Below are 25,848 nucleotides of genomic sequence, written 5' to 3'. Positions count from 1 at the left end.
GGCTGCGGGAAGGGCTTCCTACTCTGTGGAGAGAGAAGAGACTTGGACCTCCCGCCAGCTTTTGGTGCTTCCTATCTTGGAGCTAATTAGATCGCTTCGTAGGCCCTGCTCCATTCTTTTGCATGCTGACTGCTTCTTCCATAACAAAGTCTGGGTCAGCTCCCTTCCTCAAGGGACCTCAGCAACCCCAGGACCCCAGTGACCCTAACATCCCAGCAGAGGGGACAGGAAGCTGTCCCCTTCCGGGGTTGTGTCCTTGTTTGTTCTGTTAAAGAGTGTTTGCGCAACAAGAACTCGTACTTCTTCATCTCACAATTTTTCATTCTTCTCTTTTTCCATTTGCAGGGCAACCAGGACCAAAGGTAAGGGCTTTTTCTTCTTCCTGTTTTTGGGCTTTCTTCAGAAGCAGTGTTATGCGCGCCCAGCCTGTGGTTGGTAGGCAGAAGCAGAGGGCTGTTTTAGGGGATACCTCAATGCTTGGGCTGCGGGCAGGGTTTTTGTGCTCGGGGCTTGGTGGGCTTGTGTGGCTCCATTCTCACATTGTGCCCTGTTTCAGGGACAGAAAGGAGAACCTGGAGACATCAAGGATGTAAGTACACATTATTCTCATACCAGTTGCCTCTCCTGCTCTAACTGGGTCAGCTCCTTGGACTCCCTCTAATACGCCATCCTGTGCGTCTCTCTCTCTCTCTGTCTCTCTCCACAGATTGTAGGACCTAAAGGACCTCCTGGGCCTCAGGTAAGAAAGGGAGAAATCCCTTCCTCCATCTCTTCCTCAAGTAACTGATCTGCAGGCCCCCGGCCTTGCCATCATCTCAACATTTTCCTCACCTTCAGGGACCAGCAGGTGAACAAGGACCCAGAGGTGATCGTGGTGACAAAGGTGAAAAAGTGAGTTGAGAAATGCTCCCCGACCCCCCCCCCGTGGCCTCCCCAGGTCCTCTGAACGTCTTCCCCTCCCCCCATGTGCGTGACCACCACCTCAGGGACAGCCTGTGGCTGGGTGGTTCTTGCATCAGCCCTGCTTCACTTGGGTGCCCCTTTCTCTTTCTGCCAAGGGTGCCCCTGGACCTCGTGGCAGAGATGGAGAGCCTGGGACCCCTGGAAATCCTGGCCCCCCTGGTCCTCCTGGCCCCCCTGGTCCCCCTGGCCTTGGTGGAGTAAGTATCCTTCTGTCCCCTCCCTTCAGGCTGTCCTTCCAGAACTGTGGCTTCTAAATTGCTACTCACACTTACCTGGCCGGCTCCCACAGCCTGTCCACGGGCTTCTCCCCAGGCCTGTAATTTAGTGGAGTCACATATTAGGCCTGAGACCGTGGCATTCAGGGATGACTTTTTTCACTCACCGGGTTTCTGCAAAGAAAGTCTTCAGGTACCTGGCTTCCAGGCATCTGTGCTGTGCGGTTGATTCCTGGGCGTGGGCGTGGGGGCCGAGGGAGAGGATGACCGGGCGCTTGTAGTTACCTGGAAGCAGAGTGACCACTGTCCTTGGAAAACATTTAATCCCGGTCCTTGCCAGGTCCATTCCAAGCTACTATTCATTCTCATGAAAGAGGCCCACTGAGTGAAGGTGTGTGGCGAAAGTCATTTTTGGAATTAAGCCAGTCAACGGATCATATTATTGTCCAGTTTTTTGCACGTTTGCCGTTTTGATGCTTGCTAGGTTATAAGTTCTTAAACTTAAGAGGCTTGCATATGCCTACGCCTTCCCTTGCTGAAATATTTTAAGGCTGCTGATTTTAGTCTTTTGCCGGGCAGTAAATTCCTGGGAATCAAATAAAAAAAAACAAACTTTAAAGTGATGTTTTAGTTCTATTTCTCAATGTAGGTTGAACAATGTATTTACTATTTTAGAATTTAAAAAATAATTCTGTGCAATGAAATGCGGGTAACTGATACTCCTCCAAATAGCATTTTATCTTCCAGGGAAATGATTATGCCACTGGCATCTCGTAACACATTTCCAGAACGATTTTTCAGGAATCATTGGCAATTCTGTTCAATGCTAGGTTAGTCTCCAACAATTAGAGTTTATCTAAAATAGAGGGCTTTTTTTTTTTTTCTATCCCAATTTATAGCTTACCTAGTTGAGAAGGAACAACCTGGGGCCTCTCAAGCTCCTAATGTTGTTGGGTTTATTTGCAGAACTTTGCTGCCCAGATGGCTGGAGGATTTGATGAGAAGGCTGGTGGCGCCCAGATGGGAGTGATGCAAGGGCCGATGGTAAGGAAAGACACCAGTTTTTTGCAGCCAAAATGGCAGGAGGTGGCCCTTAGCAGAGCCAGAGAATCTGACAACCTCATGTTACAGATAATTGCTTAGAGCAGCTCTTCTCCATCAGTTATGTAACCTCCCATGGGGTTAGCCCCAAGCATTTGGTTTTTAATGGTGATGGATGCCAGTTCTAATGACGCGCTGGAGTGACCAAGAAGAATGAGGATGGAGAGACACATCTAGGCTGAGGCTGGAAGGCCAGGCGCTATTGCTCTTGGAATGAGAACTGAAGAATGCAGATAGTAGCCACTGTCCTCCAGCACCCACAGGACTTCCAGCAGGAAATCTCAGGCCTGCAGCTCCAGCTTGGCACAAGCTAAATGAAACTCAGACTTTAGTAAACATGGCTGTGGTCCAGGAGAAAGCAAGGCCAGCCTCTCTATCCAAATGGTGCCTATAAATAAATAGATTGTTGCGTGGGGAGTGGGAAATGAGAAGGAGCAGCCACTGTAGGGCCCCTGCCCACAGAGTAACTGTCTGTCCTTTGTCTGGGCCCCTGGCTGGGAGGCGGGGGCACGCTGGCGGCCACTGGTGAAGCATTTCCAGTGAACCCCCTCCTCTTCTGTTTGCCGCAGGGCCCAATGGGACCTCGAGGACCTCCAGGCCCTGCTGGTGCTCCCGTAAGTACTGGGTCTTTCCGCTCCGTGCAGTGCAGACGTGTTCAAGCTCTCTCGTGTCAGTCTGTGGGCTTAACCTGGTGTCCTCATGTTACTTTTTAGGGACCTCAAGGATTTCAGGGCAACCCTGGTGAACCCGGAGAACCCGGTGTCTCCGTGAGTACCTGCATGGGCCCGCCCTCCCCCCAGGCGGGGGGGGGGGGAGGGTGTCTCCAGTGATGTAGCACGCAGACACCAAGACTGCCCAGAGCTTTCCCAGTGGAGGGCCCCGAGATGCCACTTAGCTCTGCCGGGATCTCTCCCAGAGAAGCCCAGGTGGCAAGGACCACCAGAGCTCTGTCACAACAGTCCCCTTTCTGGGTCACCCTTGGCCTGTGCTGCCTTCCAGGATAATCAGCTCTGCACTCTTGCTTTCTCTCAGCACAAAGTGGGCTTCCCCATCCCCACCCCCATCTTTCTTCCTTATGGAAGAACTTAGATTCCAAAGGCTACAATCCCGAAGTTTTGTCCACTGATTAGGTATCATCCCCCTCCAACCATCTCTTAAACTTTCTTACTTCGTTTGTAGGGTCCCATGGGTCCCCGTGGTCCTCCTGGCCCCCCTGGAAAACCTGGTGATGATGTGAGTATCCCTGAGTAGTCGAATGAGTTGCTGCGTCCTTTGAAAGGGTGTGGGGAGGATGTGCGTACTGGGGCAGTGATGCAGAAGCGCCCTCAGCCTGGCCCAGGGTGGAAGTGTCCTTAGGGGCAGGACTGGTCAATCAGAGCCACAGACTCTGTCTACCATCTACATTCCCACTTGCAGCTTAGCTTACGAGTGCCTGGGGACTGCTTTGGACCCACTGGGAAGGGAAATGATTAAAACATCATTAGCTCCAGGAAGGGAAATTGAGAAACGGGAGAAAGAGAGGGAAAACACAGGGGGAAAGATGTTGAGAAGGGAAAACAAAAGGAAGACGCTCAACAGCCCAACATTATCTTAATTGTAAATGAGCTAGGAAAAGCGCAGCCTGAGTCAGGATGTCTGCAAAGGATGCAAACGAAGTGAAAAGATAAGAGTTGGCTCTTGAGCTGTTCTTATGAATCACATTAGACAGTGAAAGTCTCGCCGGGTAAGGTAGCGTAGCCCAGTCTGCAGAGCCTCGGAGGGGAGAGAGGAGAGTCCCCTGGGGAAGCTGCAGGCTGGTCGGGATGGAGGAGCTTGCCCATGCAAAGTGCAGCTGTCCGAAAGAATACGTCATGACCCAGGAAAGGCATTCAAAGTCCGGAATCCCAAGGAGGTGAGGGAGATGAATAAGCAGTGGGCAAAAGGCATAGAAGATGGGGAGGAGAGATGCGATCTGGAGCGTGCCCACTACGCTAACTTGTCTTCTGCTGAAGCTGAAACACATCTCTCTCCCTTCAGGGCGAAGCTGGAAAGCCTGGAAAATCTGGTGAAAGAGGCCCCCCTGGCCCTCAGGTAGAGCGCCCCCCCCGCCAGCCTCAAACCTTGTTCCGAGTCTCCCTCCTTTGCAGCTGAGGCAGTGGCCTCACACCCAGCGCGTCTAGTTCAGCTAGCTCACTTCTAGAATGGAATTCCAACAGCCCCTACACACCTCCGCCCTCATGCTGATGTGTAGGATCCTCACACAGGCCCACGGGGGCACGGGGGGATGCTGGGCAGCTGTTGTTTACACCCATTTTGCATAGGATGGGGCGAAGCATGGTAAGGGGGGGCTCTGGGATCTACTGCAAGAGCTGCCTAAGTGCTGGGCTCCTGACTGCCCTGCCGGCCTGAGGGAGCTGGCTCCGGAAGGTTCTCTAGCAGAGCAGGGCAGCCTTGACTCAGCCCTCTGCTCTGCGCCTTGAACATCTCCTCTCTGCACTGCAGGGTGCTCGAGGCTTCCCGGGAACCCCAGGCCTTCCTGGTGTCAAGGGTCACAGAGTAAGTATCATGGACAAGGGTGTTGGAAGGAAGTTATTGCCCAGGGGAGAGAAAAGCATTTGGGGGCATGAATCTTCCTAATAGGGTTTCCCAGAAGTGTGATGGAACGTTTTCTCTTGTCCTCTAGGGCTACCCAGGTCTAGATGGTGCTAAGGGAGAAGCTGGTGCTCCAGGTGTGAAGGTAAGGACCGAGGAGCACATGGGGATGGGGGACAGAGGGAGATGATGAGACACCTTTCTTTCCAGTCAAGGAGATCCTATTAAGCCAATGAGTTAGCACATCAGGTCAGCTTTGGTTGGGAACACCCAGTCCTACATCCTGCTGGAAGAACGGCAGGCTGGGAGAGCTCAGGGAGTTGTCCCTGGCAGAACTGAAGTTTGGGGGGTCTCGGTGCTAGCTGAGTTGACCAGAGCTTTTGGCTTCTTCCTTGGGAGTTTTCTGGGGGCTGCCAATGGGGACCTGCTCACTGACCCTGTGCATCTTTTTCCCAGGGAGAGAGTGGTTCACCGGGTGAGAATGGTTCTCCAGGCCCAATGGTGAGTATGAATACCACCCCCTGGGAGGGCCTCCAGACACTCTTCAGGCAGCTCCTAAAGCCTAGCAGATGGCTCTGCTATAGAAACCGCTCCCTTCGGGCAAAGTAGATATTCAGCTTTGCAGATCTGATCTGGTTATGATTAGATCGAAAAGGTAAATTTATCGAATAGATGATTTGTTCAAGTTGCCCCAGCATTTCCTTGACATAGCCCTATGTTAAGATGCGTTTCAGTTTTAAAAAATTCCGTCTCTTCTCAACATTTGCGGGGGTTCATCTGTGGCACGAAGCGGGACGTGCCGGTGACAAGGCTCCCAGTAGCAACGGGAGCATTGGTGGTTCTGCCTGGGCAGAAACACCTTGGATGTGATGTGGGGAGACGTGGACGAGTGGCAAGGCAGGCTCAGCGGCAGCCACACCTCTGCCTCCTGGGCATGTGCGTGCTCCCCGCTCTCGTGTCTGGGGAGGACTGGCAGAGTGTCATTGAGCCAGCTCATGCTTGTGTTCTGGCGTGTTCCAGGGTCCCCGCGGCCTGCCCGGTGAGCGAGGACGGACTGGCCCTGCTGGTGCTGCAGTGAGTAATGACAAGGCCAAAGCCGCCATTTGGCCCATACTTCGGAGTTTACAAGACACTTTCACATAGGGCTATCCTTGACCCTCCAAGCCACCCTGGGAGGTGTAGAGCGTATTGTCATCCTGCGGGGATGGATTCTGAGTGTGCCTGTCACGAATTCCCAGGCCCGGTCTGCACAGTTGAAGGACTGGGGTGGACTGTGGACGGGTTGGTTGGTGGGGGCGGGGCTCTCCCTTAGCAGCTGGGATTATTCCGGTCATCCCCTCACAGCCCCCACGCACTCCCAGTCAGTCCAGTTTGAAGTTAGGGACAGACTTCAATTGGCTACAGTGCCGTGCTACTTTCTGGTGTTGAGATGATGCTCTAGAAGAGTGTTCACAGTCTCGTGTCACCTCATAGGGCCTTTATACTTGACGTCGCTGCTGTGGCTGGCGGTACGTGGCCGCCGTGGCTCAGGCACTTCCTAGGGTCGATACCTCATGTGCTTCATCTCATCTAATCTTCCCTCAAGTCCTGTGCAGTAGAGTCTATTCTCCCCATTTTATTTTATTTTTTTAAGGATTTTATTTATTTATTTGAGAGAGCGAGCATGAGCAGGGGGAGGGGCAGAGGGAGACGGAGGAACAGGCTCCCCGCTGAGCAGGGAGCCCAACCCCACCAGAGGCAGGGCTCGATCCCAGGACCCTGAGATCATGACCTGAGCTGAAGGCGGATGCCTAACTGACTAAGCCACCCAGGCGCCCCTATTCTCCCCATTTTAGAGAAGAAGAAACTGAGGCCCAGAAAGGTTAAATTGCTTAAAGCCATGCTCGGCAGCCTCAGAGTCTGGTGGCCTCTTGCTGATGGGGGCAGGGAAGGGCGTGGGGATCTGCAGGGCATTTGCAGCCAGAGGAGCATGCAGGTGTTTAGCTCTGACCCCTCAGCGGTAGAGAGCACTTGCAGGCGCTCGGTCAGGCGGGTGATGTGATGAAAGCTGTGTTTAAGAAAGATTATGCTTTCTGTTGAGCTCATACCCCAGCCACCCAAGCGCTGAGGCCCCTCCTCACAGGCCCTTGCGAGGCTGGCCTAAGTAAATCAGCTTCACTCACTCTGCAGCTTTCCAGATAATGTATCTGTTTGGCAGAAATTTCCCTCAAAAGCAGATCAGTGACATAACAGGCAGCCTTGACCCCCATTTGTCAGCCAGGGCTGCTGAAGGGCTTTGTCCTGGAGTCACTTTGTGTGAGGGGATTAGAGAGGGCTGGGGCTGCCAAGAAACACTGCTATTTCGGCGGATTATTCGGACCTGGCTTGTAGCTTTTTGGCCAGGCTCGAAGCCACGGTGGTTGCACCCTGTGAGGAGCAAAGATGAGCTGCATCCCTGTTCTTCCTCCTTCCTGGCCACAGCAGGCCCTGCTTCCTGCTCCTCCTTGCTGGTTCCTGTCCCCACAGTAGTCCGGCTGGCAGGCCTCGCATAGGATCTGGCATAGAAAGTTGACAACGTCACATCGTTCCAAGTGCAGGCCTGCTGTCAAGGCTGGGCCCAGGCCTGGGCTGGGTTGGCCTCTGCCCGCTGTGGTCACGTGCCCCCTTGGGCCAGACGGTGCCCTCTCCCAGCCGTGCTGCAGGCAGAGCCTCGGACGCCAGCCCAGTGCAGGCCTCCTGGAGCAGTGCTCAGCTCCCCTTTGCCCATGCTGGGCCCCAGGCCTCTTCTCTGGCCAGCCGCTGGAGGGAGGGGCTCCAGAGTTTCCCGAAGCAGCCAGCCTGGCCCAGAAGGGGCTCTGGCCAATGCTGAGGCTTTATGTGCCCTCTGACATTTTTTTCTGTCCAGTCTCCTCTTGCTTTCCTGTTTAATGCCCATCTGGAGAGTCTCTGTCAGGAGAAATGGACCATAGCCAGGAAGAAGATTTGAGTCTTTTTTAAAACCTGAGCTCCCCCGAAAGCATCCTTCTTCAGCACCCCAGAAAAGGTAGAGGCAGGCGGGCGGGACTCACCTTGGGAAAGGTCGCCTTCTGGCTGGCTCTGGTCCCCTGCCAAGGACCAGGGGCCAGGCCTAGCTCCGTGCGGCCTAATGGTTCCTGGAGTTTGGGTAAAATTTCTCTAGGTCCTGAGGGGCTTTGAGAGAGAAACTGGGGAATGCTCACCACAAACCTGGGGGGGAAAAACCCTCAAAACTAGTCCTAGGGGCTCCTGGGTGGCTCAGTCGGCTAAGCATCTGACTCCTGGTTTTGGCTCAGACCATGATCTCATGGGTCATGAGATCGAGCCTCATGTCAGGCTCCTCGCTGAGCGAGGAGTCTGCTTGAAGATTCTCTCCCTCTGACCCTCCCCCCACTCACGTGTGGTCTCTCTCTCTCAAATAAATAAATAAATCTTTACCAAAAAGACACACAAAAAATTAGTCCTAGAGAGAAAGAACTAGCAGCCTTGTCTTACAGTGTAAAGGACTCTCAGGGGCATGAGCTCAGATGTGGTCCTCAGGCTCTGCCCAGTGCCGTGTCCCCCTCACAGGGCTTCTTCCTGGCCAGAGGCAGACATCCTGTGCATCCTGTGGGCATCTGTGTTTCCTGGTTGTCTGGAGGGGGTGGGAAGGGGGCGGAGCCCGGAGGCATCCTGGAGTTAACCAAGGAGAGGCCTTAACCAAGCCTTAACTAAGGAGGTTAACCAAGCCCCCCGAAAGTGTTTCCCACTGCGAGCAGGTGGGAGGAATTGAGTTAGGTTTGCTGCTTGGCTCTTTCATTTTTCTTTGGCTCAGTTCACTGAGTCTTTAAGTGATAACTTGGCCTTGGAGTTGGGGATATTTGGGGTCTAAATGAAAATTTCAGAAATGATGGAATAGCGAGGAAATCACCCAAGCTTTGCCCACTGCTGCCCGGCAGCGCGCTTCCTTGCAGCCACCACGGAGGGGTTCCTGGCTGTTCCTGCCTGTGGGGCTGTCCTGCCCTGGCGCCAGGCCACCCTCGCCCTCCTCCCTGGGGCCCCGGGGGCCCAGCGCTGCCCGAGTTTTCTGTGGGGTGGACTGCTGACCGGGAGGGCCTGGCCGTGCGGGGCTTCTCACCGTGCCTGCTTCCTTCTCCCCTCTCACAGGGTGCCCGGGGCAACGACGGCCAACCAGGCCCCGCAGGCCCTCCGGTAAGTGCCTTTTACCCGTGGTGTGTTCTCCTGAGCCCTGTTCAGCAGCACAGCGGAGCGGGCAGGGTGGGCCTTCCAAGGCGGAGGAGCAGGAACGCTTTCTCCCTGTTACCCTAGTATGTTGATAACAAGCTTTGAAGTGATGGGTCATTTTTCTTAGCCACGCTTTGGGCATTTTTTTGAGGAGGGACAGATAGGGAGGTCAAAGAATCATCTGCTTCTCACCATATATGCAGTTAGATGCTTTGCCTTGGGAAGCCAGGCTCAGGGACACTGGCCGTGGGGACAGTTTTCATCCAGGGACTTTGAGCCACAAGGGATGCAAGTCAAATCGGTACAAAGGTGGGGAGGAGTGTGAGGTGTGGGGGTGGCTCACTCTGGGGGCTGGAGAAATACTACCCAGAAACGGCATTCACTTTCCCCCTCCTTCCTTCCTCCAGGGTCCCGTGGGTCCCGCTGGCGGTCCTGGCTTCCCTGGTGCTCCCGGGGCCAAGGTATGTGCCCTGCCCCTTTTCCCCTGTTCTTGCTGACTGCCCCCCAGACAGTCCCCCCTTCCCTTCTGAGGGGTGTCTCCCACCCCCACCCACTGCTGCTCTCCATGGAGGCAAGGAAGGGCCAGGCGTTTCACAGCTCCTGGCTGGAAGGGAAAGTAAGCCGGCAGGATGCAGAGCTGGGGGTACAGTTCCAGCTTGAGATTGGGGGGGAGGCAGAAAATGACAGGGAGACACCAGAGATCTGGGAGGGAGCAGAGGACCAGGACCCGAAGGGAAGAAGGCAAAGCTCCGCAGCCTCTAGCCCCGGAGGAGAGCCGGAGGACGGGGGCAGGGAGATGGCTCCGAGCTTCCCCTGGGCCCTGCTTCAGCTGGGGGGCTCGGCGCGGCCCAGCAGTGCTAACAGAGTGCTTCCGAGGGTTAACAGGGGCCAGGGGGAGGCCAGCCGGTTCAGGGAAAGGCCCCCGTGGCCCAAGCGGGGATTCCGGTGCACACGTTCCCCGGGAATTCTCTCCCGAGATGAATAAGGAGCCTCCGTGTGGTCACTGGCATCAGGTTGCCTTTCCCCTCCCGGGGGTTTCCGTGGCAACCAGACAGTGTCTGAGGCCCCTGGGAGCTGGGTGAAGGAGACCCATTGTGAGGAGGGACAGCGGAAGGTGAGGGGGCCTGACCTTTAGAAATAATAACTACAGAAGTGAAGCGAGAGCGCTCCGAGGAGAAACCTGAGCAGGCCCTGCCCGGCCTCCGGCTCAGCGGCCTCCCCAGGGCCCTCTGCGGGCCACACAGCCCAGAGCCGAGCTGCTTGTGCCTTTCAGGAAAACAGGGAGAGTACAAGCAGAGGCCATTTGGGGGGCTTGCGGGGGCTGCCAGAAGCCGAGGAGAATCGGGCCGCGGCCCAGCTTGCTTTTACCCTGGCTGCCTGGCTCGTTTCAAGCCGGCCCGGGCCACAGCCTGATACGAGTGGAGGGGTGCCGGGAGCCGAACTGTCCCAGGGCCTCCGTTTCCTCAGGAAAAGCACTAGGTGGACGCGGGGGAGGTAAAGGCTGCCCACCTCGGTTGCCCGCCCATCAGCCCACGGCGCTGCCCGCTGCGGGCAGGAGCCCCCAGCAGGGCCTTTCCGAGGGGCGCTGATGGGGCCCACAGAGGCGTGCATCTGCCCGGGGGGGGGGGGGGGGGCGCGGTTACGGTGTCGAGGGGACACAGCGAGCGCAGGAGGCGGGAGGACGAGGTCGTCAGGTCGGTGCCTGTGGGAACGCGCGGGGAACACGCCTGCACACGGTGGGTGCGTGTGTGTCTCAGCCTGCTGGTGCGTGCCTGTGGCTGGCCCGCGAGAGGTCTGTGCCCCCCGTCTTCTCATTCCATCCCTCCGTCTCTGCCCAGGGTGAAGCTGGCCCCACTGGTGCTCGCGGTCCCGAGGGTGCTCAAGGTCCTCGCGGCGAACCTGGTACTCCTGGGTCCCCCGGGCCGGCTGGTGCCTCTGTAAGTGCAGCTTCCCTTTGGCCTGAAGCACCTGGGTTCTGTGGCCCCGGCTGCTCTTGACTCTGTCTATTTCTGAGAGAAGTGGGGCCCCAAGCAGAACCCCACCCACCAAACCTTCATTTTGGCCCAGCACTTGCATCCTGAGCTCTAGGGACACCTCTCCCTCCAACCTCGTCCTCCCCTTGAAACGTCCAGCAGGGCCATGTCTGCAATGGACAGCCCTTGGATCTGCAGCCTGGGAGCGCTGGGGGGCGGCTGGGGCTTATTCTTTGCTTCTTAGTTTATAATGACATCATCTTCTTTTTCAGGGTAACCCCGGAACTGATGGAATTCCTGGAGCCAAAGGATCTGCTGTGAGTGTGGCCCTGGGACTTGGCTCGTGCAGGTGGGTCAGTCCCTCCTTGCTCCGTCTCCTGATGCGCCTCTCTTCTACTCATGCTGACAGGGTGCTCCTGGCATTGCTGGTGCCCCCGGCTTCCCTGGGCCCCGTGGTCCACCTGGCCCTCAAGGTGCAACTGGGCCTCTGGGCCCGAAAGGTCAGACGGTAAGGCCCAGGGTGAACCCCAAGTCCCACCAATACCCCTGGAGTCAAACCCTGCCATCCCTCCTTCCTGCGCTCACACTGGCGTCCTTGCGGGGGGGAGGCGGGGGAAGGAAGGGGCTGCCTTTAAGGGTGTCTGGAGGTGGGCAGGGTCCATGGAGAGAACTTAGTGTGAGAACATGCCTCTCTCTTTTCCCAAGGGCGAGCCTGGTATTGCTGGCTTCAAAGGTGAACAAGGCCCCAAAGGAGAACCTGTGAGTATCTGCCCGCCAGGTCTCGGGCCCAGAGCCATCCCCCAGCCCATTGCCCTGCTCCTCTGTAGCCCTGTCCCCTAATCTGGGGCCTCCTCAGGTTGTGCCTGGAGGAGGGGACATAACAGATTGAGAAGCTGATGCAGCTTAAGCTCGCGTCTTTGGTTTGACCAATTTGAACAGTTTCAACTTTCCACCCTCTCTCTTCCCACTGGGCCACGTCTGCTCTCCCTGGGCCGATCCTTTATGGCCCCTCTTCCCCAGTCCCCAGCCCTAAAACAATAGCCAAGGCCTCTCCCTCCCTTGCCAGGCCAGGGACGGACCCAGCGCCAGGTGAAGACTCACCCTGTTTCTCTTTTGTGCTGCTTCTCAGGGCCCTGCTGGCCCCCAAGGAGCCCCTGGTCCTGCTGGTGAAGAAGGCAAAAGAGGTGCCCGTGGAGAGCCTGGTGGTGCTGGGCCCGTCGGTCCCCCTGGAGAGAGAGTAAGTGGGCTGGGAGTTCCCACTTTCTGTGGGGTGTGTCCTGGACGTGGAAGTTGAGTCTTTGCGGCTCTGTGTTCTGGCCAAGTCCTGTGGCCTGAGTATCCGATTCCTCTCTTCTCCACTCACTGCTGTGGGGACAGGGAGCCCTCCTTATTTGTGCCCCCCACCCCCAGGATGGCATGAAACAGTTTGAGCTACGCCCCAGGACAGGCCCGAGAAGTTAATCTCTCAGAATCTTGCCGGCATAGCTACCCACCTACAGAAATGGTGGTTTGTGGGTTGGTGGGATTGATCTCCTGAAGCGGGGCGAGGCTCTCTGTATGGCTGGGTCAGGGGCCATTCTAACTCACTACCTGTCCTCCTCCCCCTTCCTTCTAGGGTGCTCCTGGCAACCGTGGTTTCCCAGGTCAGGATGGTCTAGCAGGTCCAAAGGTGAGTGGGGGAAGAGGGGCTGGGGCGCCTGCATTGCTGGTCAAATGGCCTCCTGCTGACTCCCTGCCTCCCCTTGTGTAGGGAGCCCCTGGAGAGCGAGGGCCCAGCGGCCTTGCTGGTCCCAAAGGAGCCAACGGTGACCCTGGCCGTCCTGGAGAGCCTGGCCTTCCTGGAGCCCGGGTAAGTAGCCAAGCTGCTTTTGCTCTTGACTTCCAGCTCTGAGCCAAGTCCTCGTGCCCTTCCCCACCTGCTCCCTCCAGCCCTGTGCGGCCAGGATTGAGAGGACCTGGGGCCTTCCCTGACACCCATCCTCTCTCTCTCCTGAACGAAGGGTCTCACTGGTCGCCCTGGTGATGCTGGTCCTCAAGGCAAAGTTGGTCCTTCTGTAAGTCTCCCATCTGGGGTAGTTGGGAGGGGATATCCCTGGGGAGGCAAGTAGGACGAGATGGGGGTTTGGGTGGGGGTAGCTCGTGCATTTTGAGGATTGGGGAGGGGGCAGATGGTGGGCATCAGGCCAGGTGTGGAGCTCTGCAAATGCCATCCTCGTGTGCCTTTGTGCTTTGGGGCCTTTCCTTGGAGGACGACAAAGCCTGGCGTGCACTGTTAGGGGCTACGCTCCTCGTTTAAGCTGCGCCTTGTTGCTGCCAGGGTCCGTGTGTGTGGTGTGGGCTGCTGGTTGAGACCTTGATCAACCCCACGTGCCGTGTGCCCGCCAGCACAGTGGGCACTTGGTAGATGCTGGATGCACGAATGTGGTCGGAGTGTCTACGTTCTGACTATGGCGTCCTCTGTTTCAGGGAGCCCCCGGTGAAGATGGCCGCCCTGGTCCTCCAGGTCCTCAGGGTGCTCGTGGGCAGCCTGGCGTCATGGGTTTCCCTGGCCCCAAAGGTGCCAATGTAAGTCACAACCTGCCCTTCCATTTCCTTGCACACAGTGCGACCTCCCTCCTCGGCCCTAGAGAAAGGACCGGCTCCTGAGTAGAGTTAACCCATGGGCAGTTAGGAGCAGGAGCCCTGGTGCCATGGGCAGCTTGGGCCTCCGTGTCCTGCAGGAGTGCATGTGATCTGGGGAAACCTGAGGTTCCTGAGAGCTTCAGGGCCTCAGCCATGACATCGTTCCATGGGGCAGTGCTGTCTCACTCCCGAGCACGAGAGGGTGCAGATACTCGGCTTGAGCTTTTGCTGCCCATCAGGCTATGGCCCCGAGCCCCAGTCTCCCCAGCCCGCTCTAGCCCCCCCACCCCAAACCCTCTTCATGGTCCTGCCCTCTTTCCTCCAGGGTGAGCCTGGCAAGGCTGGGGAGAAGGGACTGCCTGGTGCTCCTGGCCTGAGAGTAAGTAGCCTGCCTCACTGTCTGCATGTTGGTGCTAGCTGGACACGTGCAAGGGGAGCTCCGTCCCTCGGCCTGCTCCCGGGGTCCTAGTCAGCAGTGGGGGTTCCTCTGGCTGGGGTCCCGCTGCTCTGGGCCCTTTGGGGGTCCACACAGGGAGACTTCCAGCTGCTGTTGGTCAGCAGTCCAGGGAGAGGAGGAAGAGTCCCATGCTGAGAAAGACTGGGAAAAGAAGGGGCCCAGGGAAAGAAGGGGGTAGAAAGGGAATTTGGGTTGGGGAATCATGGAGGTCTGGAATCTCTGGGCCACCAAGTGTACCTGCTCAGCGCTGGGGTCTGCGGAACTGAAGGATGTGTGTCACGCCATCACCCTTTCCTCCCTCCTCTAGGGTCTTCCTGGCAAAGATGGTGAGACAGGTGCTGCAGGACCCCCCGGACCAGCTGTAAGTACCTGCCTAGCCTCTCCAGGTGGCCCTGTGGGCATGGGGTGGTGGCACGGAGGCCAAGGCACCTCAGGCCCACCTAGCATGATGAGGATCTGGGCTCCTCTGGGACACCAGACCCACCCTCAGCCAGGGCAGTGTGGACCCCCCCCACTGTTTCAGGGGTGCAGATCATCGGTGGGAGAATAGCGAGGGAAGCTTTTGTGGGCAGTGCAGGAAGGTGTCTGGGCAGCCCTCCTGCTGCCACCGCAGTCCCCTCTGGCCAAGGCTTTCCGATTCTCTGCAGCACTGGCTCAGGTCACCTTTGTTTCCCTCTGCAGGGACCTGCTGGTGAACGAGGCGAACAGGGTGCTCCTGGGCCATCTGGGTTCCAGGTAGGTGGCTGGACTGGGCCCTCTCTTCAGTTCTTTCCATGCCCAGGGCTCTGTGGGAGCCCCATGGGTCTCCAGCCCTGCACTCTGGGGACAGGAGGGCAGTGTGTGAGTGCAGCCCCTGGTCCTACCTCGGTTGTGCAGACTCCCGAGGGGGACAGGGGGACGAGGCTTCCCTACGGTCCCCATGCTGGGGCTCCCTGGAGGGCTGAGGCAGTGGACTCACTCCTTGGCTAATGCATGTCACTTTGCCCTCTAGGGACTTCCTGGCCCTCCTGGTCCCCCAGGTGAAGGTGGAAAACCAGGTGACCAGGTGAGTACGGGGCTCTTTGAACCTGCAGTTTAGAAGGGAAGATCTCTTCTGCTGCCCAGGAGGCAAGGGCAGGAGAGCTCCTGGGGCCCCAGGAGGCCGGGAATGTCTGGGGCCACATCCCAGCTCAGCCTCCAGTCCAGTGCGAGGGCTGCTCCCCCCTGGCTGGGGGACAGAAAAGCTTCCCTCTCTCACATATCCTTCTTTGTTCCCCAGGGTGTCCCCGGTGAGGCTGGAGCCCCCGGCCTCGTGGGTCCCAGGGTGAGTGTTGGCCATTTCTGGTGGCCCCCCGGGCCTGCCCTCTCCCTGTGCCGTTCTGCAAGTGCACTCCGTAGTGCTCTGCCCGCCACGCCCCTGCTTTTCCCGGGGCCTCTGCCCCCTCTCTCTCATCTGATTGCTCCATGGTGTCTCTGCGACAGGGCGAACGAGGTTTCCCAGGAGAACGTGGCTCTCCCGGGGCCCAGGGCCTCCAGGGTCCCCGTGGCCTCCCCGGCACTCCTGGCACGGATGGTCCCAAAGTAAGTGAGGCTGTTGGGGTTGTGGGGGCCAGCCCGGGAGGCCCTGCTAGGGGAGGCAGGGTGGGGGGCAGGAGGGGCTCAGGAGGAATGAAGATAGGAGGAGGGCAGACGTTCGAAGACAAGACGGCAAGGAGGTCTGCCTGAGGAGGGGCTTGGGCGCTGGGGTCCTGGGCAGGTGCTGCCCACCACAGACTCCCTCCCCTCCCCCGCAGGGCGCATCTGGCCCGGCTGGCCCCCCTGGGGCTCAGGGCCCTCCAGGTCTGCAGGGCATGCCCGGAGAGAGGGGAGCGGCAGGCATCGCAGGGCCCAAGGGAGACAGGGTGAGTACCGGCTTGGCCGCGCCTCCTCCACACTCACCCCTCCCGCCTCCCTACGGCACCTGGCTGGGGAGGTCCCTCGTTAACCCTCTTGAGGACCTTGGAGACCCCTCTGGCCTTCTCTTTGCCCTCTAGTGACACCCTCCCCCCTTCCCTCCATCTCAGTCCTCTCTCTCACCCTGAGCCCACAGCAGATCCTGTCGGGCTGGGGGCTGAGCTCTGCCCAGGGCCTCAGTGAGGGTGGGACTGAGCGGGAGTACCCTCCTGAGGTGGCCCGTCTGCTCTATCCCCCAGGGTGATGTTGGCGAGAAAGGCCCTGAGGGAGCCCCCGGGAAGGACGGTGGACGAGTAAGTGAATGCTGGGTGCAGGCACCCTGGCGGCCCCATGGGTCTCCAGCCCTGCACTCTGGGGACAGGAGGGCGGTGTGTGAGTGCAGCCCCTGGTCCTACCTCAGTTGTGCAGACTGGGCAGCTCTGGGCACTCTCCCAACAAAACCGGGGCTGCAGGGTGGGGGCGTTCTGGGGGCCTGGGGAGGGTGTGCCAGGGTCCACCGGGTGTGAGGTCCTAGACTCCCTGCTGGGCTCCAAGTCCTGGTCAACTCTTCTGTCTCCCTCACCTTTGTGTCTTCTCCCCAGGGCCTGACTGGTCCCATTGGCCCCCCTGGGCCCGCTGGTGCCAACGGTGAGAAGGTGAGCTCCTCTCTCTGGCTCGCCTCCCCCATCACGCCAAAGACTGCGGTCTCTCCTCCTCACTTAACACCTGGTACCCTCCTGCCCACGGGGGGCTGCAAGCAGTGAGGGGTGGGAGTCTTCTTAAGAGCAGAGTCTCTGGCTGTGTGCCCCGGGCAGCGGAGCCACTGTGGGGCGCGGGGCGGGCGGTAGACCTGCGCTCAGCAGAGGCCCCAGGAAGGCGGGCCTGAAGCAACAAGGAGAAAACAGGCCCTCCCTTGTGAGGCCTCCTGCATGCACTTGGCTCTTGAAGGGCCCCACCTGGACCCCCATCCCTTATCCATGGCTCTTGTCCCCCCTCCCCGCCTTAGGGAGAAGTTGGACCTCCCGGTCCTGCAGGAACTGCTGGTGCTCGCGGTGCCCCAGTGAGTATCTGCCCCGGAACCGGGCCCTCAGCCTGGCCCTTTGGGTGTGGGGGTGCGAGGAGGGATGAGAAAGGAAGGGAGAAGGCTTGTCCTCCCCATGGTATGGTCAAGGTGGAGGGCCTTCGGGTTGCTAGATCCTCTGACCAAGAGAGGCTTTCTGACTTGGGCCCCTTGTCTTTAGGACAGGGCTTCCCGGAGGCTACTTTTGGGGGTCCTCCCTCTGGGGAGGCTGGGCAAGGGCTGGGCCAGAGGGCTCTGGCTTACCGGAGGGGACAGAAGCAGACGGCCGTGGGGCCTTACCTCTCCTGGGCCTCTTCTCTCACAGGGTGAACGCGGAGAGACTGGACCCCCTGGGCCCGCTGGATTTGCAGGGCCTCCCGTGAGTGTCTACCCTCCTTCCCAGCCCTCCACTCAGGCCAGCTCGAAACCTGGCGGCACCTCCCAGCCTTTGGGCGCGGGAGGGACAGAATTTAAAGACGGGAGTGGCCTCTTCCTTCTCCCCTTGCACCTCCACACTGACCTCACAGACCCATCTTAGAGCAGCCTTCAGGCCAGGGTGGACACACAGTCGCTCACCCACCCACCCACCCAGAGCCTCTGGCCCTTTTGGAAGAACCTGGAGTATTCGGCTTGACTCTCATTCCTCCGCCTCCTCCCTGGGACAGGGTGCTGATGGCCAGCCAGGTGCCAAGGGCGAGCAAGGAGAGGCTGGCCAGAAAGGTGATGCTGGTGCCCCAGGTCCTCAGGGCCCCTCTGGAGCTCCTGGGCCTCAGGTGAGTAGCAGTGAGCTCCCCCAGGAACTGTTCCCATGGGCAGGGATGGCTGGGTGCCAGGGGAGGGGTGTGGACAGGTAGAGAATGGCCAGCAGGCCTGTGGTGTGTAGCGCCCCCCACCTCCGCCGAGTTTCAGCCTCTCGGCCTGGCAGACACCACCCCAGCCGCAGAAAGAAGAGGCCGTGGGGAGGAAGCTCTACTGGGGGACAAAGGTTCTAAAGTAGCTAAATTGACTTTCATTGTCTTGGGGCTGGGGTGTGGGGCCAGCAGACACAGGGTGCAGGCTGAGGACAGAGAGCCTGGGACAGAGCAGCCAGGCTCCTGGGGGGGGGACTGGGGAGACATTGGTCCAGCTCTGCAGATGCCCGATGGGCCTTTCCTCCCTGAGGTCTCCTAGAACGTGAGTCTCTCGTGGCAGGGGTGGCACAGGCCCCTCTGTGACGGCTTCTCCAGGCTGGGATTTTAGTGCCAAGAAGGTTACATCTTTGAAAACCTAGCTCTCGGGAGTCCATTGTTGGGGGTGGGTGTCAAACAGGCCCTATGCCCAGAAGCCCATAGCCCTCCTCTGGGTGACCGGGCCTCGCTGGGTCCCTCCCTCCTTCCTTCCCAGGGTCCTACTGGTGTGACTGGTCCTAAAGGAGCCCGAGGTGCTCAAGGCCCCCCGGTGAGTGAGGTCCCCTTTCCTACCAGGTGGGGTGGAGGGTACTGTGGGGGCGGCAGCTTCTTGTGCCTCCACTCTGGCCTCAGCTCACAAAGAAGGCCTGGCCAGAGGCTCCCGCGCTGGTGTTCTGGGATCGACTCGCCTCCTTCTCTCCCAGCGTTGCTTTTGCCCCCAGCCTAAGCCCAGCCCACAGCCACTGGGGGAGGGGCTCTCGCTGCTGGCGTGCTGTGGTCCTGGGACGTCTCTGGCTGGGGACAGCCCCCTGCCGGAGCTGGAGGCAGGGAAGCTACAGCTTCCTGACCGAGGGCCAGACCCCATGGGCCCTTCCCCCCCTCGCTAGCTCTCCTTGCCCCTTTCGGCACCGGCCTCGGAGACCCCCGCCCCCCTCGGATTCTCGGGCCCCCTGAGGGACTCACGGCCGCTCTTCCCCTCACACAGGGAGCCACTGGATTCCCTGGAGCTGCTGGCCGCGTCGGACCCCCAGGCTCCAATGTAAGTGACATCCCGGGCTGGTTCCTCCCACCCTCCTGGCAAGAGAGGCACGGACGGCTGGTCTGGCACCTCCAACAGGCTGGCTCCCATCCCTTCGGACCCGATCCCCCTCCTGGGACGAGTAGTAGTTAACTGATCACGGGGACCTGTTCTCCTTTCAAACAGCTGGGAGCAGGGGCTGTGGCCCTCTTGTTGGCCAAGCGCAACCCTCCCTGCTGACTTGGGCTTGAACGCTCAGGGGGCCGGACAGGCGGGCACAATTGCCTTGCCCCGTTTCTTGAGCACGTCCTGTGTTCCCGGCCTGTACAAATTCTGCATCTCGCCCCTCGGGAGTTTGCCGTGGAGGGAGGAGAGGTGGTGGAAAGTCACCCAGCTGACCGCCCCCGAGTGCAGAGGGTCAGAGGGGCCAGGTTTGAGCGGTTCCTCGAGAACAGTAGGATGGAGCCGAGAGGAAGCCGGCAGGAGAAGAAGTAGATCAGAAAAGGCAAATGCAGGGCGGAAGAAGGCAGGGCTGGCTGCTCACAGCTCCCCCAGGGGAGAGAGAGGATGGAAGAGGTGCACCGGGGCGGGGGTCAGGCTGTCCTTCCTGTGGACGGAGCCCCGGTCCCTGGGGCCACAACGGCTTTGGCAGCCTGGATGGAGCAGGGTGAGAGGAATCCTCATTTCTTGCATTTGCTCTTCTAGGGAAACCCTGGGCCCCCGGGGCCCCCTGGTCCTTCTGGAAAAGATGGTCCCAAAGGCGCTCGAGGAGACAGTGGCCCCCCTGGCCGTGCCGGTGACCCTGGTCTCCAAGGTCCTGCCGGACCCCCCGGCGAGAAGGGGGAGCCTGGAGAGGACGGACCCTCTGTAAGTCTGTCACGGCCCTGGGCCAGGGGGTCTTCGGAGCTCACAGAGCCCACGGTGAAGGGGCCGCTTGGGAGGGGATGCTGTTGGGGTGGGGAGAGGGCTGGGGTTGGTGAGCGAGCGGCCACCAGGCTGGGTGTGGCTGGCTGGGCCTTTCGAGCTCTGAGCTCACGCTCTCACCCCTGCCTCCCTTCTCTTAGGGCCCCGATGGTCCCCCAGGTCCCCAAGGTCTGGCTGGTCAGAGGGGCATCGTCGGTCTACCTGGGCAGCGTGGTGAGAGAGGATTTCCTGGCTTGCCAGGCCCATCGGTGAGTGAAGGACACCCCGTCCTCTGGGGAGCCGGGCCCAGTCTGGCTCAGGCCAGGGCTCTGCATGCCATGCTCTTGGTGCGGTGGCCTGGCCTCCGCAGAAACACTGCCGCTCTCTGAGGCTTCCACCCACTCCGCACCCTCCGAACTCTCCCTCTGACAGCCCTTTCTCTGGAAAGGCTCAGCAGGTCTGGGGCTGGGATTCTTAGGCATGCACACTCATTGTCCCTGTCGCTGTCTTTCCAGGGTGAGCCCGGCAAGCAGGGAGCTCCTGGTGCATCTGGAGACCGAGGTCCTCCCGGCCCCGTGGGTCCTCCTGGCCTGACCGGTCCTGCTGGCGAACCTGGACGAGAGGTGAGCAGCGGGACCTGTGGTGGGTGGCCCTTACCAGGGCGAGGCGGACCGGCCCAGTCCTGGTGCCCCAGAGGAGGGGATGGCAGGATGGGCTGATAGGCCCAAGTGGCTGGCTGGGATGGGAAGGTTGTGATGGGGGAGGGAGGGCGCGGAGACTCAGAACCGGTCACGGGGAGGAAGGCAGAAGGAAGCTTGGGGAGCTTCCGGAGCTGCAGCTGGATGGAAGGGCGCAAGCCTGGGGCTCCTGAGGGCAGGGTGGACGAGCAGTGTGGGAGACGGGCAGGGGCAGCTCTCATGGCATCTTGTCTCCCCTTGCCCAGGGAAGCCCTGGTGCTGACGGCCCCCCTGGCAGAGATGGCGCGGCTGGAGTCAAGGTGAATATCGGGGTGTCTCTGTGTGCAGTGGGACAGGAAGGACATTCTGTCGGGCCTAACAGCTCAGCCTGGGGTGGCAGGTTGGGGTCAGAGTTCTTGTCTCAGTTGGGAAGGACATTTTCTCCAGGTCTCTTCTGGAACATTTCTCTCTAAGCCTGAGTCCTCTCTCCTGACAGGGTGATCGTGGTGAGACTGGTGCCGTGGGCGCCCCCGGAGCCCCCGGGGCCCCTGGCTCTCCCGGCCCCGCTGGCCCAACTGGAAAGCAGGGAGACCGAGGAGAAGCTGTGAGTATCCTTAATTCAGTAAAAGCTGGGAGTGGAGGAGGGTGGCCAAGTGAGCTAGGAGCTCACCCACCGTCGGCCTGGTCCCCGGGCCCTGGCGGTCTCTGGGCTGTGGGAGCAGCAACCTCGGTGCCCAGCCTGGATCAGATGCAGAGGAGGGCCCTCCCTGTCCTGGCTCTGCTCTGACGCTGTCCCCACACTCCCCCTCACAGGGCGCACAAGGCCCCATGGGTCCCGCAGGACCGGCAGGAGCCCGGGGAATCCCAGTGAGTATCTGCGTGTCCTCTGTGGGGCTCCCAACAGGGGCAGGTGTGGAGGCCAGTGGGGACCCTGTGGATCCCGGGACTCCGTGGCTCAGGTGAGGCCAGCAGCGTGCTCTCGCCCTGGCCAACCTGACCTGGCCTGTGTCTGTCTTGTTCCCAGGGCCCTCAAGGCCCCCGGGGTGACAAAGGAGAAGCTGGGGAAGCTGGCGAGAGGGGACTGAAGGGACACCGTGGCTTCACCGGTCTGCAGGGTCTGCCTGGTCCTCCTGTGAGTGTTGCCGTCTATGCATGGCTCCCCAGGGCCTCCCGTTGCTCAGAGCCCGCTCGGGTGTCCCAGGCTGCTAAGTCAACTTGGGATCCTCCTAGGAAATTTTCAGGACTTGCTCCTCCCTCCGACCCTGAGGAAGTGGGAAGGGAATGGGAGTAGGACATGTCATATGTATATTCAAGAAGGCCTCCCACCCTGGAAGATGGGGCCCTGTCCGTGCTGACCTCTGACCTTCGCCTCTTCCTTTTGCACAGGGTCCTTCTGGAGACCAAGGTGCTTCTGGTCCTGCTGGTCCTTCTGGCCCTAGAGTAAGTGAGCTGGAGTGAGCCCTTCCTCAGGGAACGGGGAGGGAAGCCTCGGGCTCAGGGGGCCTCACCCGGCAGCGGAGGTAGGACTGGCTCGGGGTGACCGGGACCAGAAAAACACCTGAGTCCACAGGCTGGGTGAACATGACAACAGCCCCCGGCTGTCAGAGGGGCCCCCTGGGAATGGATTTGACAAGGAGGAGCTTAGGATGGTAGGAGAGCCGCGAGGCAGAGACCGGGCTGGGCTCTGTGACAGAGAAGCATGAAGCTGCGGGGCTTCATGTCAGGACGGTCCCCTGAGCGGCCACTCCCGACCGCCCCTTCCGTGATGGCTCTTCTCTCCTGGCCCGCAGGGTCCTCCTGGCCCTGTCGGTCCCTCCGGCAAAGATGGTGCTAATGGAATCCCTGGCCCCATTGGACCCCCTGGTCCCCGTGGACGTTCAGGCGAAACTGGCCCTGCGGTAAGTGTCCTGACTCCTTCCCTGCGGTCTGGCCTGTCCCCAGCATCCGGGAGGCTCGCGTGCTCTGGGGCCAAGGGCCTCTTTCAGGGCATCAGCCTGCAGCTAATGATGATGGCATCCTTTATCCTGGGTCTTCCCAGGAGGTTCAAAGGGCCCATGCTTGGTATTGGGACACAGAAGAGAGGGGCTGATGCAGAAGTAGGGAAGGTGCTAGGATTTTCTTGGTCTTTGGCCTGCTGCACCCCTCCCCCACCCACGGGACTGGAAGAAGACACTCTAGTGTATTCTAGCAGGTGGAGATGTACCCAGGAGGGGCCTATCCCCACAATTCCCGGCTGATTGCTGTGTTTCCTGATGCAGGGCCCTCCTGGAAACCCTGGACCCCCTGGCCCTCCAGGTCCCCCTGGCCCTGGCATCGACATGTCTGCCTTTGCTGGCCTCGGTCAGAGAGAGAAGGGCCCCGACCCCCTGCAGTACATGCGGGCTGACCAGGCAGCCAGCGACCTGAGACAGCATGATGCCGAGGTGGACGCCACCCTCAAGTCCCTCAACAACCAGATCGAGAGCCTCCGCAGCCCCGAGGGCTCACGCAAGAACCCTGCTCGCACCTGCCGGGACCTGAAACTCTGCCACCCTGAATGGAAGAGCGGTGAGCCTGCCAGGCAGGACCCCTGGCCCCAGAGAGCAGGAAGTCAGCCCACCGGACGGGGCCCCTGCAGAACAAGGGAGGAGGCATCGCTTAGCACAGGGCAGAGCCGGGCCTGGAAGGTTCTGGCAGATGGCCACTCCTCCATCTCACAGCAGAGAAAGCCCAACCCTGGTTCCTGTCGTGCCATGGCCACGTGGCAGATGTGATGTCAGGGGAGAGCTCCGTCCACCAGGCAGGCCCTGCTCCTGCCCTTTGGCTTGCACCCGTGTTTAGCACTGGACTTTCCCGCCCGGGTCTCCTTGCTCCTGGGTCCTTGCGTCTCCCCTCCCTTTGGCCACACGTGGCCCTCACGACCTGTGCCTCTGCCCCTTGCATCCCCCTCGGCCTTTCTGTCTCTCCCAGGCAGTTGTGTCTGCCTGTCTGAGCCCCGATGGGGTGTCGCCTCCTCCCCTTGCAGGAGACTACTGGATTGACCCCAACCAGGGCTGCACCTTGGACGCCATGAAGGTTTTCTGCAACATGGAGACTGGCGAGACCTGCGTCTACCCCAACCCAGCGAACGTTCCCAAGAAGAACTGGTGGAGCAGCAAGAGCAAGGACAAGAAACATATCTGGTTTGGGGAAACCATCAATGGTGGCTTCCACGTGAGTACCTGGCTGCCCTAGGCCAGAGACGCCATCTTGAAGCCTTTCTCTTCTTTCTCCCTCCGAGTTGATGGCACCCCACCCATACTCTCACCCGTTTTCCTTGGGGCTGAAGAGGAAGGAAAGGGGAGGGACTGTAGTTTGAACTGTGATCCCGCTGGATGCTGCCCCTGGGCCTCACCCCACTGCTCTCTGCCTGAACAGTTCAGCTACGGTGATGACAACCTAGCTCCCAACACGGCCAACGTCCAGATGACCTTCCTACGCCTGCTGTCCACCGAGGGCTCCCAGAATATCACCTACCACTGCAAGGACAGCATTGCCTACCTGGACGAAGCAGCCGGCAACCTCAAGAAGGCCCTGCTCATCCAAGGCTCCAATGACGTGGAGATCCGGGCTGAGGGCAACAGCCGGTTCACATACACTGTCCTGAAGGATGGCTGCACGGTGAGTCAGGGCATGGGGATGGGAGCCTCGGGAGAGATGAGCTGCCTGAGGCCGAGGGCGGGCCCACAGCTGGTGTCAGGTCTAAAGGGACGGATCCTCAGAGGTGTGAGCGGGAGGGGTTAGGTAGAGACGACAGGCAGAGTGACAGGTGAGGGAGGGGTGCTGTTCCGTCTTCTTCCCTCCCTTGGCTCAGGGGAAAGAAGCCCTACCCAGCACGTCCAGTTACCCTTGGAGGAGTGTATCCATGTCGAGTGTGGGGGCCGGCCCCCAGGCTGGAGGGAAGAGAGGCTCGCTGTGGGGGAGGGAGCCAGGAGGGGAGGGCAGCGTGGAGGGGGCCTTTGCTGGCAAGGCCAGGAGTTGAGGTGGAGAGGGCTCTGGCAAGCCAAGGAGAGGTCGGGGGAGCCCCTGAGCACGTTTTGTACTTTGTGCTCTATGAGGCTAGGCTTTGGGGTCCTGGGCGGCTGGTGCTGGACAGTGTCTCCTCTCTTTCTCCCCTAGAAACACACCGGTAAGTGGGGCAAGACTCTGATCGAGTACCGGTCACAGAAGACCTCGCGCCTCCCCATCATTGACATTGCGCCCATGGACATAGGAGGGCCCGAGCAGGAATTCGGTGTGGACATAGGGCCTGTCTGCTTCTTGTAAAAACCCGAACCCACAAACAACACAATCCATTGCCAACCCAGAGGACCCAAGTACTTTCCAGTCCCAGTCACTCTAGGGCTCTGCACTGAAGGGCTGACCTGACCTGATGTCCATTCATCCCACCCGCTCACAGTGTGGACTTTTCTCCCCTCTCTTTTTAAGAGACCTGAACTGGGCAGACTGCAAAATAAAATCTCGGTGTTCTATTTATTTATTGTCTTCCTGTAAGACCTTTGGGTCGAGGCAGAGGCAGGAAACTAACTGGTGTGAGTCAAACGCCCCCTGAGTGACTGTCCCCAGCCCAGGCCAGAAGAGTCCCCTTCAGGTGCTGGGCGCAGGAACTGTGTGTGTCCTACACAATGGTGCTATTCTGTGTCAAACACCTCTGTATTTTTTAAAACATCAATTGATATTAAAAACAAAAAAATTATTGGAAAGTACATATTGACCTGTGCTTTTTGTTCTTTATTTTCCCTTATTCTTTGATTCTGTAGGCATGACCAAATGGCCACCTTAAGGCCTTCGTCTATTGACTTTTCACCCAGGAGGGAGGACACTAGAGTCACGCTGCCTGGTTTAGTGACCTCACACAAACACATACTTGCCTCCTTTCGTAACCTTCGCACTGCATGGAACCAAGGAGGGAACTGGGACCAGAGGCCAAGATTTGGGAAGGGGGGCAGAAAATATAGGCATGGCCTTGTTCTTGAGTAACACAAAACACAACTCTAGGGCATGGGGATGGGACAGTGTGTGGGCCATCTCTTCCTGGACAGGGGAGCTCAGAGATGCTCCTGAGGGAGGGTGGGGAAGGTGGGGCGGGGAGCAAGTCCGCAGGGACCCGTGATAAGTGCACACAATCGGCCAGTCTTGGTGATCTATTCGTCTGTGTCCTTCTCTAAGATTTTTAGGTCAAGGAGAGGTGGAAGTGTTACATGCTTGTCCCTACCCCTTATTCCATTTTCCTGCCCCCTCTTCTGGCCCTCCC

General features: G+C 59.3%; 1 protein-coding gene across 2 annotated transcripts in view; it reads left to right on the top strand.

Annotated features, from left to right (window-relative positions):
- Nucleotides 1-25,300, top strand: part of COL2A1 (collagen type II alpha 1 chain) — a 30,821-nt gene extending 5,521 nt beyond the window's left edge. For both annotated transcript variants that reach the window (XM_006729283.3, XM_006729282.3), the window contains 52 exons: nt 346-362; nt 557-589; nt 707-739; nt 838-891; nt 1,059-1,160; nt 2,145-2,222; nt 2,849-2,893; nt 2,993-3,046; nt 3,459-3,512; nt 4,296-4,349; nt 4,761-4,814; nt 4,942-4,995; nt 5,307-5,351; nt 5,871-5,924; nt 8,991-9,035; nt 9,476-9,529; nt 10,907-11,005; nt 11,314-11,358; nt 11,451-11,549; nt 11,747-11,800; nt 12,171-12,278; nt 12,657-12,710; nt 12,792-12,890; nt 13,042-13,095; nt 13,508-13,606; nt 13,989-14,042; nt 14,428-14,481; nt 14,802-14,855; nt 15,112-15,165; nt 15,379-15,423; nt 15,582-15,680; nt 15,893-16,000; nt 16,292-16,345; nt 16,634-16,687; nt 17,038-17,091; nt 17,417-17,470; nt 17,757-17,864; nt 18,475-18,528; nt 18,964-19,017; nt 19,702-19,863; nt 20,061-20,168; nt 20,415-20,522; nt 20,843-20,896; nt 21,073-21,180; nt 21,390-21,443; nt 21,601-21,708; nt 21,963-22,016; nt 22,367-22,474; nt 22,835-23,123; nt 23,581-23,768; nt 23,973-24,215; nt 24,714-25,300. In XM_006729283.3, coding sequence (XP_006729346.1) covers nt 346-362; nt 557-589; nt 707-739; nt 838-891; nt 1,059-1,160; nt 2,145-2,222; nt 2,849-2,893; nt 2,993-3,046; nt 3,459-3,512; nt 4,296-4,349; nt 4,761-4,814; nt 4,942-4,995; nt 5,307-5,351; nt 5,871-5,924; nt 8,991-9,035; nt 9,476-9,529; nt 10,907-11,005; nt 11,314-11,358; nt 11,451-11,549; nt 11,747-11,800; nt 12,171-12,278; nt 12,657-12,710; nt 12,792-12,890; nt 13,042-13,095; nt 13,508-13,606; nt 13,989-14,042; nt 14,428-14,481; nt 14,802-14,855; nt 15,112-15,165; nt 15,379-15,423; nt 15,582-15,680; nt 15,893-16,000; nt 16,292-16,345; nt 16,634-16,687; nt 17,038-17,091; nt 17,417-17,470; nt 17,757-17,864; nt 18,475-18,528; nt 18,964-19,017; nt 19,702-19,863; nt 20,061-20,168; nt 20,415-20,522; nt 20,843-20,896; nt 21,073-21,180; nt 21,390-21,443; nt 21,601-21,708; nt 21,963-22,016; nt 22,367-22,474; nt 22,835-23,123; nt 23,581-23,768; nt 23,973-24,215; nt 24,714-24,860 — 4,172 coding nt within the window. In that variant the 3' untranslated portion in view covers nt 24,861-25,300. The remainder of the gene's footprint in view (nt 1-345; nt 363-556; nt 590-706; nt 740-837; nt 892-1,058; nt 1,161-2,144; nt 2,223-2,848; nt 2,894-2,992; nt 3,047-3,458; nt 3,513-4,295; nt 4,350-4,760; nt 4,815-4,941; nt 4,996-5,306; nt 5,352-5,870; nt 5,925-8,990; nt 9,036-9,475; nt 9,530-10,906; nt 11,006-11,313; nt 11,359-11,450; nt 11,550-11,746; nt 11,801-12,170; nt 12,279-12,656; nt 12,711-12,791; nt 12,891-13,041; nt 13,096-13,507; nt 13,607-13,988; nt 14,043-14,427; nt 14,482-14,801; nt 14,856-15,111; nt 15,166-15,378; nt 15,424-15,581; nt 15,681-15,892; nt 16,001-16,291; nt 16,346-16,633; nt 16,688-17,037; nt 17,092-17,416; nt 17,471-17,756; nt 17,865-18,474; nt 18,529-18,963; nt 19,018-19,701; nt 19,864-20,060; nt 20,169-20,414; nt 20,523-20,842; nt 20,897-21,072; nt 21,181-21,389; nt 21,444-21,600; nt 21,709-21,962; nt 22,017-22,366; nt 22,475-22,834; nt 23,124-23,580; nt 23,769-23,972; nt 24,216-24,713) is intronic.
- Nucleotides 25,301-25,848: the final 548 nt, after the last annotated feature.

The sequence above is a fragment of the Leptonychotes weddellii genome, chromosome 5, assembly GCF_054177405.1.
Source record: "Leptonychotes weddellii isolate Sample4059 chromosome 5, ASM5417740v2, whole genome shotgun sequence".
Lineage (NCBI taxonomy): Eukaryota > Metazoa > Chordata > Mammalia > Carnivora > Phocidae > Leptonychotes > Leptonychotes weddellii.
This window is presented reverse-complemented; position numbering and strand designations above follow the sequence as displayed.